Here is a 9671-nt window from a genome sequence, read left to right as displayed (position 1 = left end):
TATTTCAACGATTTTGAATAGAAAAATACATACCCAGATGTCCTTCATTATGGTTTATATCTTGGCAGAGCCATGTAAAGCGTTCCTTGGCCGAAAGATTTGTATTTTTATTACACTCTGCTATGAGAGCTAAAAAACAACAGATTTCACGTTTCTTCGAAACAAATTCACCACGCGCACGCACGTCCAGTTGACAAGATGGCTGCACGGTCACACCACCACACCATACTAACCTTGACCCGCAGCAAACGTCAAACTTCATATATTTTGTTTATGTTGCAGCAACGCTTGTTCTTTGGCAGAGAAAAAGGGGACGCGGAACTGCCGTGGAAAGGGCGAGAAGGGAAAGCATAAGAAAGGAAAAAAAGTCCAAGCATAATTAACGAGCATAAAGTGTGAAAGAAAGGCGAACCGCGACAGACCCTTGCGCCGCGCCGAACCGAAAAAAATGGAGCTGAGCCAGATGTACAAGAAGAAGAAAAACCGGTGGTCGATTTCCAAAATCGAGCTGCTGATCGACCTGTGGGCCGAGCATTACCGTGAGCTGAAATCGTGCCGACGGAATGACCACGTCTTCGTGAAGATGAAACACAAGCTGGAGCGAAGCGGGTGCAAGGTGACGGTGGAGGACATACGGATCCGGATCAATAACCTTTCCGCCAAGTACAGGTAATTATCCGACTGCCCCCGCTGGGTGTCTCCGGTGCGGGCGGGCGGGCGGGCGTGAAGTGTTTCCCACGTTCTAACCTCGCGGCGGACGCGTTTTCTGTCAACGGGGTGAACGGTGTTGTGTACGGGGGGTGCCTAAAGGTGTGCGTTTCCACTTCCACAGGAAGGAATCGATGCTGACGCTGTCCGGTGGATCGCCGTCGCGTTGGCCGCTCTTCAGCAAGATTCACAACATCCTGAGCAACGATGCGGGCGGGCTGGACGAAACCGCCGAAACGCAGGAGGAAAGCATGGAAGGTGAGTGCGCAGTGCGGGGGAGAAAGGGAGAGCAGTGTGTGTTGGTAACGTACCAAGGGTAGTAGGCCATATTTAATGACCCCGTTGCGTTTGGAGTGCTACCGAAGGGAGTTAGACCAAACGGTTCGAAAGGCATTTGTTTGGTGTTTGCGACACTTGGACAAATGAGGGGAAAAAATTGGCTAATTTTAGTTTCTGGTCAAGTTTCGCATTGCACGGGAACAGCATATACCTGAGTGAAAGAGAGAGAAAGCAATAACATTGTGTTTATTTGGGAAATTTCGTTCCGCAGAGCCGCCGGAGAGCAAAACGAAGGTGTATCAGCTGAAGTGTAACTATCGGCACGAAAATATTGACAACTTTTTCACCGATTTGTACTTGTGAGTATAAGTTGTGAGCCCTTACTGTTTGTTATTAAAATGCATTTAAAATGTTAAAAAATGCTTTTTTATTTTTGCAGCAATCCTCGTTACGCGGATGTAACACTGGTTACCTGTCACGATGGTGAAACTTTCGCCATTCCAGCGCATCGCATGGTGTTGGGCAATTTCAGCATGGTACGCATCCGTCACGTTGTTGGTCACATGGATTTTACACACTTTTACTAAAACTTATTCCCCTTTTGGCACAAAAACAGTATTTCGCAAACATTTTCGACAAGCTGAACGTGCCGCAAAACTCCAACACGTACATCGTGCTGCCGGGCAGCATATCGCACCAGACGATGCAAATACTGATGCAGTACATGTACACCGGGCAGTCGTCCGTGCCGGAGTACAACGTGGACGATGTGTTGCGCAGCGGCGAGCTGCTCAAGATTCGCGGCTTCTGGAGCGAAAGCCGATCGGGCGGCCAGCAGCAGGGCTCGGGACTGGCGGGGAACAAGCGGCGCATGCCGGGGGCCGAACCGCCGCGCAAGATGCACTACCGCCAACCGGGTACCTCGTCGCAGGACAGCAACGACCAGGGCCGGGCGCCGGTGCTGCCCGGTCGATCGTCGCTGAAATCGGTCGACCAGCAGTCGGAGGTGGCGTCGGACTCAGGCACATCGGCGATGGACTCGCTCGATGAGCAGAAGCGGCTCGCGATCGCGGCCATCCAGCGTGACCTGCACGCCAGCTCCATGCGCGCGATGGCGCACGGTGCGGCCGCACTGTTCAGCAGCGGCAGCCTGTCGGACGTGAAGCAGGAACCGACCGAATGGGACGATCTCGACGACGACAATGACTCGGACGAGGACGTTATGATACTCCCGGAGGAGGTGGTCAAATCGAAGCCGGCTGCCGACGGAAAGCCCAAACAGTCGCCACAAACTTCGCAGGCAGTGCCGGACCATTACTCTCTACAGCAGCAGCAGCAGCAGCAGCAGTCACTACCGCAACCGCAGCCACAGCAGCTACCGCCACAACTGCTGGCTGGTCAAGTGCCGATAGACAACGATCTTCAGCAGCAACAAGTGCAGCAAGTGCAACAGCAGCAGCAGCAGCAGCCGCAGCATCTGCCGGAACCCTCCCACTCAGCGCACCAGCAACAACCAACAGAATCCTCAATGAACTGCGATCTGTGCAGTGCATGCTTTACTAATACCGATGACTTACTGCAGCACATCATCAGCTTCCATGGCGATGCGGCGGAAGTGCTGCGCAAACGGAGCCGGATGGCAGAAGAAGTGAGCAAACGATGGTCCTAACAAGGCGCAGCGCTTTGCACTTTGCATAAGACGCGAATAAGGTACTAATTCTTTCTTTTTTTTCTTATAGGAAACGCCAATAAACAACATGCGTTGCGAATTTTGCGGGAAGTTCTTCATGACGGCCGTTGATTGGGCACAGCACGTGCTGCTGATGCATAGCGATCGTACCGCCGAATTGCATCAACAGATGGCTCAGTTTACCGGTAAGTTATCTCCGGAACATGTGCTGTAAGGAATATGTGTAAACGAAAACATAATAATTCCACGTCCTTTGCTTCCCTTGACAGAAGATGCAATGCCCAGTATTAGCAAAATTCGCTCCATCGCCTCCTCCAGCTCGGCCGACTAATAATACTCACGGTGTTGGTGGGCCCGGGCGGATTCGACGAATTAAGTTCCCAGGGCCCGTGGACGGGACGAAAAAACACAAAACAAAAACGAAACAAACCTCGATCGAACAATTTTACGATATATACTCCATTTTATCCTCTCCCCCTCTAAACCGTTTTTATTTGTCAACCGGCTATGAACGTTGCTTCTTGCAAATGCAACACCCCCGTTTGCTGCGCAGCAAGGTACCGAGGTACAAGGCAGTACTACATATACAAATGAAGTTACGAGTAGAAAATTATACAACACTCTAGGCTGTAAGGACTTGTAGTAGGAACTCTTAAAACAGTAGTGCATAGAGCGAGCAGAGACACACATTTGCGCACACCCACACAAACACGTCGAAATATACGTTTTAATTATTTCACAATTTACAGGACGGACTTGTATTAATGATGCAATTGTGATGAATTTAGTCAAGTTTGAATACGGTTTCTTTTTTTTTTATTTAGATGAACGAATGATTTACACATATTGACCCTAAAGCTTCCGAAACGGAAAAACAACCACTGATCAGATCTTCATCGTGCGGCAGATCTTGGAGAGGATGGCTGAATACAGACACGACACATACCATCTCTTCATTGACTTCAAAGCTGCATATGATAGCATGGCCAGGGTAAAATTGTACGACGCTATGAGCTCTTTTGGAATCCCGGCCAAACTGATAAGGCTGGAGGTGAGTGGAAAACTCTCAGGGCCAGGTCTGCGCCAGGAGGACGTGCTTGCTTTGGGTCTCCTATTCAACATGGCGCTAAAGAGGGCCATCCGTGACTCGAAGGTGGAGACTACGGGAGCCATCTTCTATAAGTAAGATCCCGATCCTGACATACGCTGTTGATATATTAACATCATTGGTCTGCGGCTCTCCTATGTAGCAGAAGCCTACCAAGCGATTGAGCAGGCGGCAGAGAACCTCTGATTGCAGATAAACGAGGCAAAGACCAAACTGATGGTGGTAACATCAGCGGGTCTATCAATAAATAAACAAAATCTACGTAGGTTTGACGTACAGATATGTTAACGTAGTTTTGAAGCCATCCCAGAATTCACCTATCTGGGGTCAAAGGTCAGCAACGACAAGAGCATGGAAGCTGAGTTGCGCGCAAGGATGCTGGCTGCCAACCGGTCATTCATCTTTGAGTTCACCTCAAAGCACCTGTCGCGTCGGACGAAGCTGAGACTATATAGTACCTATAAAGTTCCGGTACTCACATACGCCTCTGAGACATGGACACTGTCCAAATCTGACGAAACCCTCTTTGCCGCATTCAAGAGTAAGATGCTCAGAAGGATACTTGGCCCCGTACGTGTGGAAGGACAATGGAGGAGCCGCTATAATGACGAGCTGTACGAGATGTACAGCGATCTCACTGTCGTGCAGCGTATCAAGCTCGCTAGGCTCCTGTGAGCTGGCCATGTTGTACGTATGGAAACGGATGACCCAGTCCGTAAAGTCTTTTTAGGCCGTCCGCAAGGACAGAGGAAGCGTGGTAGGCCCAAATTGAGGTGGCAAGATGGCGTGGAGGCGTCCGCCATTAAGGCCGTGATAACGGACTGGCAGACGAAGGCACGAGACCGTGAGCGGTTTCGGAAACTCCTGAGGCAGACCAAGACCGCAAAGCGGTTGTAACGCTGGATAAGTACGTAAGTAATCCTAAAGCGGAAGTATTATTGAGACCGTTGTATCGTTATTGGGATATCTCACTGCAGTGTATTGTAATGAGGTAAAATGTGCTTTAGTAACTAAGTGAGTAAAACGTGCTTTAAAACGCAACCCTTTTTGCAACACTAAATCCTGAACGGAGAAAATAAGAACCATTTTGAATATTTCTGTTGAAATTTCCACTTCACTGGAAAGCCTCCTGTTGGAACATTTCTGGGAATTTGAACCCCGCAGAGCAAAGCGAGCTTTTTGGCGGCAAACCCTCACTCGAATCTTCAAAAACTGTCACAGCTACTTTCCAAAAGCGTCGCCAGCGAGGGAAAATCGCACCGATTTGGAGCGTTGGCGAGGGATTTTGGCTTGCGGGAAACGTCAAAACCCGCCACAACGTCCCAACTAACAACATCGACGTGCTTTCTCATTCTACCCGAAAAGATCAGTAAACCTGAGAGAGCGAGAAAACATATTAGTTTTGTCGCTTGGGACTTGCTTGGCTTTTGTTATGATTTGGCCGAGCTGTCAAATCGGCTCCCCCAAAGTGCGGAATTTATTTGTTTATGTTGCAGCAGAAGCCCTCCAAAACTATTCCGAGAGAAATTAAGCGCAATTTTCCCCCGTTTTAGCGCAAAACCTTCCCTTTTGTTTGGAGTGGTAGTGGTGGTGGTGCCGCGCGCGCAGAAAAAAAACAATGCGCCGAGTGATCAAGACCAAAAATCGTTGGACGGCGGCCCAGCTCGAGCTGCTGTGCGATGTGTGGGAAAAGTACTACCCATCGCTGAAGGTGGGCCGTGGCAATGAGGAGATCTACGCACTGATGGTGCGCGAGCTGCAGGAGGAGGGGTTTCTCGACGCCACCGTAAAGGATATACGCGGCCGCATACACAACCTCAGCGGCAAGTTTCGGTAAGACGAACGAGAGAGAGAGAGCAAAGCAAATGGAGAAAATGGAGGGACGCTAATCCGTACCGTGTGTTGGTGGTTTGCAGGAAGGAAGCGAACCGAGTGGCCATGACCGGTGAACCCTCGCAATGGTTGCTGTACAGCAAGATAGAGAAATTCTTCGAGTACGAGATACCGGTCGAGTACAAGAGCGTGGATCCGCCGGTTTACGACATGTGCGAATACCTTGACGTCAACATCGAGATGGCGGACACTATTGCGTCGCATCAGAGCATCCAAGAGCGACAGGCACGCAGGCAGGCACCGGCGGAAGCACATGCGATCGATGACGAATTGATGGACTTTGCGGAGCTGGAAGAGCTGAACGAAGAGCTGAACGAGGAGTCAGCCGAGAAGGAGGTACGCCCGGAACAGGAGGTGCTTGCTGAGGAGGTGGTGATAGAGCATGAAGATGCAGCAAGCATGGTAGCGGAAGAGCCGCCCAACGCTGCTAGCACATCGAGCCAGCTGGACGATAAACCGGCAACGGAACAGGACCCTCCGACCCGCACCGAATCGAAGCAACCAGAGGCAGACAAATCGAATGACGAGTCCGACGAATCGGCGGATGATACGGACGATACCGACAGTGATTCGTCGTTTGATTTCGAACTGCCTGTTTCGTCGTCCTCGAAAAGCCCACAGCACAGCCAAGTCTTTCATTTCAATGGATCCTATCGGCATGCCGCGATGGAAAGCTTCTTGAGCCAACTGTACAGGTAACGCATCGAAGGATGTTTGCAAATGCGGATGTAAAAACACCAACTTCCCTCTGATTACAGCAACCAACTGTACGCCGATGTTATGCTAATTACGTGCAACGACGGTGTCACGTGCGTAATGCCAGCCCATCGTATGGTGTTGGCCAACTTCAGTGAAGTAAGTCAGCTCAGAGCTTCCAGTGCGCGCAAAACGCCCCAAATTAATACCCCCAATGCATGTCAATCGTGCGGCAACAGTTCTTTTCCAGCATTCTGGGTGCGCTAAAACCAAACACCAACGGTAGTCCGCTTACCGTGCTGCTGCAGCCCGACATTTCCCAGCCGGTGATGCAGCTGCTGCTACAGTTCATGTACACCGGCAAGGTGTCGGTCACGCAGGAGCTGATTGGCGATTTCTTACGCTGCGGCCAGGTGCTACGGGTGCGGGGCGTTTGGAGCGAAGAAAAGGAAGGCTCGTCCGATGTGGAGCGACCCGTCCGGACGGCACCGAGCAAACGGCAACCTGCGTCACACTCCGACAGCGAGGGAAGTGCGGTGGACGAATTTGACCGCAGCACCGTTACAAGCGTGCCACAAGCGTCCGCCGCATCAAACGCGTCGGAACCGAAGTCTGTCTCTTCGTCGACGCAAGAGTTTTCCGACGCCGACACGCTGACACCGCACGAGCGACCAACGCAAAAGAGACGCAACCGAAAGCTGATCAAAATCATCAAGCGAATGCGCTACAGCAGTGACGATGAGCTGGATGAGGTGGAAGTGTCGTCAAACGTTGGGTTCGATTTGCTGCGGTCTGATTCCGAGACGGAGGAAGGAGATCGTGTCGCCAAGCGGGATAAAGAGTTGGAGGGTAAAGGCGTGGCGGAGGATAAGGAAGAAACAGAAGACGGCAAAAGCATCGACGATCGTGACACCTACGACGATTACGATGATGACGAGGAGGATGAAGATGATGATGATGATGATGATGAGGAGGATGACGATTCGCAGAGAACGGAAGATGAGAAGGATGAGGACGATGATTTCGACGAGGAAAAGTCGCTCTACATCGACACCGGAGACGACGATATGGACACGGATTTCGATGGCAACAGCAGCATAGTGAATGGAAAGCAATCTGTGAGCAATCCATCCACGGCAATAACGACCCCGGAACCAACAGCGGCACGGCTCCAAACGATCTCAGCTAATGATGACAGCGTAGATAGTACCAATCCGACAAAGCGGCCCGCCAACAGCAACAACAACAACAATGCGCGCAGCAGAAGCGAATCACGTGAGGTCAGTGTGCACGAAGAAAGTACCCAGGCAAATGATGGACAGGATCGGTTAGCACGGGAGCCGGTCGTAACGATAAAAACGAAGGTGAAACTGCCGTTGCAAACATCGGAAGTACGGCGTGCCCTTCAAACGATACCTGCCTGCACGAGCGTACAGCAGCTGTCGCAAAAGCAACCGCACTCCCCGCCGGAACAGCCGTCTCAGTCGCAGCTGTCACCGTTGTCCGGCAGCAGTGAAAAACAATCGACGAGCAGGAAACAGTTCGTACCGAGCCTTCGGCCATGGTACGGTTGTAGGATATGCGGCAAGCGGTACCCATTGTCCGAAGAGTGGCTGCAGCACGTCGTCTACCAGCACGCGAGCGACGAACGGCTCATGAATGGGGAAAACAATCCGGTAGGTGTTGGTCGGGGATCGGGGATCCCCCCCCCCCTCCTCCCATGTGGTTTTGTAAACTTGGCCAGCATAGTAATGCACGATTTTCATTTTCACAGGATGCAAGACCCAAAACGATACTACGGTGTGATCTGTGCGGCAAGTGTCTCAGCACGAAGTACGACTGGGTGCAGCACATCGTGCGGAAACACACGGAACGGTATCCGCACTTTCACGAGGAGCTATCGATGTCGGACGACTAGGGGAGGGGTGTGTTGTGATCGGCCTCTGCCTGTACCACTAATGGGGCTACAAGCTTTCGGTGACTTATTGATTTACCCATAGTAGGATAGTCAGTCCATTTGGGGCTTGAACCCCATGACAGGCATGTTGTTAAGTCGTTGACGAGTTGACGACTGTATCATGAGACCCGCCATCGGGTCGGTTACTTTCTTATTTAAGTAAGCAGAAGGGCGCCGACGGTCTCACGGCGCCAATCCGCGCTATCCACCATGGTGTACACACCATCCTCCGATTCGGTTAGAATGTGTTTGTTTTTAACAAGCACTCGCAGAGATACTATAGAATGTGTATTTTAAATTAAGTTTAAAGATAGCGCTATAACGATGCTCCTGCTGGTGATGCAAGCTGCTTGTTTGCGTAGAAAAATGTCCGCCATAGCAAGGGCCGGAAAAGCGGTGTACAAATTATGTAAGAAAGAAGTAAGAAGGGAATAAAATCTCGCAACTGTTTTTAGAAACGTGTGTCGTGTGCTTTTCCGTTACAGGTGTGGCGATTTAATATTTTTATTGATTCTACTCCTGATGGCATTGCGGTTTCACTCCTTTTTCTCTCAATACATTTTGTCATGGATGGATCTTAGTTCTCAAGGGCCCTTTGAGTTAGTGATGGGAAAAATGAAGTCGGAATCGATTGGGGCTTGAACCCATGACAGGCATGTTGTTAAGTCGTTGACGAATTGACGACTGTATCACGAAACCGGCCATCGAATCGATTCCGGCTAGCTCCGAAGTATTCTGGAATCGATTCCGGATAGTAGATCCGGAATCAGTTTCCAGAATTGGTTCCGGCATCCGCTCTGGAATCGGAATCGGCTCCGGAATCGGAATCGGCTCCGAAATCGGATTTGGCTCCGGAATCGGAATCGGCTCCGAAATCGGATTTGGCTCCGGAATTGGCTCCGGAATCAAAATCGGATCCGACACCGGAATTGACTCCGTAATCAGAATTGGCTTCGAAATGAAGTTGGTTTCGGCATCTTCATAGGAATAGGCGTTTGGGTCCAATGATGCCACGAGTTGATAGCGACAAAGAAAATCAAAATTTACTTGCAAATTATCTATTCACATGAAGATTCCCGGACTTATTTCGCTTCCTACACTTCTTATTTCAATTCAAAAACTAATTCTCATTCCGGACCTAACTCCATTTCTGGAGTCAAGCCTGAATTCGTTACCGGAGCAAATTGCGATTCCCAGGTCGTTTCCGATTCCGGAGACGATTCTGATCCTGGAATCGGCTTCGGAATCGGAATCGGCTCCAGAATTGAATCTGAACACGGAATCGGAATCAGGTAGGTCCAATTCCGAGCTCCCACCACTACTTTGAGTGCAATTTCGGT

The 9671-nt window shown here is 50.5% G+C and overlaps 2 protein-coding genes across 2 annotated transcripts; both read left to right on the top strand.

Annotated features, from left to right (window-relative positions):
* Nucleotides 1-253: 253 nt before the first annotated feature.
* Nucleotides 254-3423, top strand: LOC121594033 (protein bric-a-brac 1-like). Its single transcript, XM_041916901.1, has 7 exons — nt 254-669; nt 833-966; nt 1259-1346; nt 1427-1523; nt 1604-2635; nt 2727-2862; nt 2947-3423. Exons 1-7 carry the CDS (start codon nt 449-451, stop codon nt 3006-3008), a joined length of 1770 nt encoding a protein of 589 aa, XP_041772835.1. The 5' UTR covers nt 254-448; the 3' UTR covers nt 3009-3423.
* A 1827-nt stretch (nt 3424-5250) lies between these two features.
* On the top strand, nt 5251-8768 carry LOC121593845. The gene is made up of 5 exons (XM_041916560.1): nt 5251-5618; nt 5702-6373; nt 6437-6533; nt 6614-8050; nt 8149-8768. The coding sequence occupies exons 1-5, from the start codon at nt 5404-5406 to the stop codon at nt 8290-8292; spliced, it is 2565 nt and encodes an 854-aa protein (XP_041772494.1). The 5' UTR covers nt 5251-5403; the 3' UTR covers nt 8293-8768.
* Nucleotides 8769-9671: the final 903 nt, after the last annotated feature.

This window comes from Anopheles merus, chromosome 2L, assembly GCF_017562075.2.
Source record: "Anopheles merus strain MAF chromosome 2L, AmerM5.1, whole genome shotgun sequence".
NCBI lineage: Eukaryota > Metazoa > Arthropoda > Insecta > Diptera > Culicidae > Anopheles > Anopheles merus.
This window is presented reverse-complemented; position numbering and strand designations above follow the sequence as displayed.

Coding starts and splice junctions, on each gene's coding strand:
- LOC121593845 (XM_041916560.1), top strand. CDS start 5,404: ATGCGCCGAGTGATCAAGACCAAAAATCGTTGGACGGCGGCCCAGCTC. Junction 6,374..6,436: donor TTCTTGAGCCAACTGTACAG/GTAACGCATCGA, acceptor CTCTGATTACAG/CAACCAACTGTACGCCGATG. Junction 6,534..6,613: donor TGTTGGCCAACTTCAGTGAA/GTAAGTCAGCTC, acceptor GTGCGGCAACAG/TTCTTTTCCAGCATTCTGGG.
- LOC121594033 (XM_041916901.1), top strand. CDS start 449: ATGGAGCTGAGCCAGATGTACAAGAAGAAGAAAAACCGGTGGTCGATT. Junction 967..1,258: donor GCAGGAGGAAAGCATGGAAG/GTGAGTGCGCAG, acceptor TTCGTTCCGCAG/AGCCGCCGGAGAGCAAAACG. Junction 1,347..1,426: donor TTTTTCACCGATTTGTACTT/GTGAGTATAAGT, acceptor TTATTTTTGCAG/CAATCCTCGTTACGCGGATG.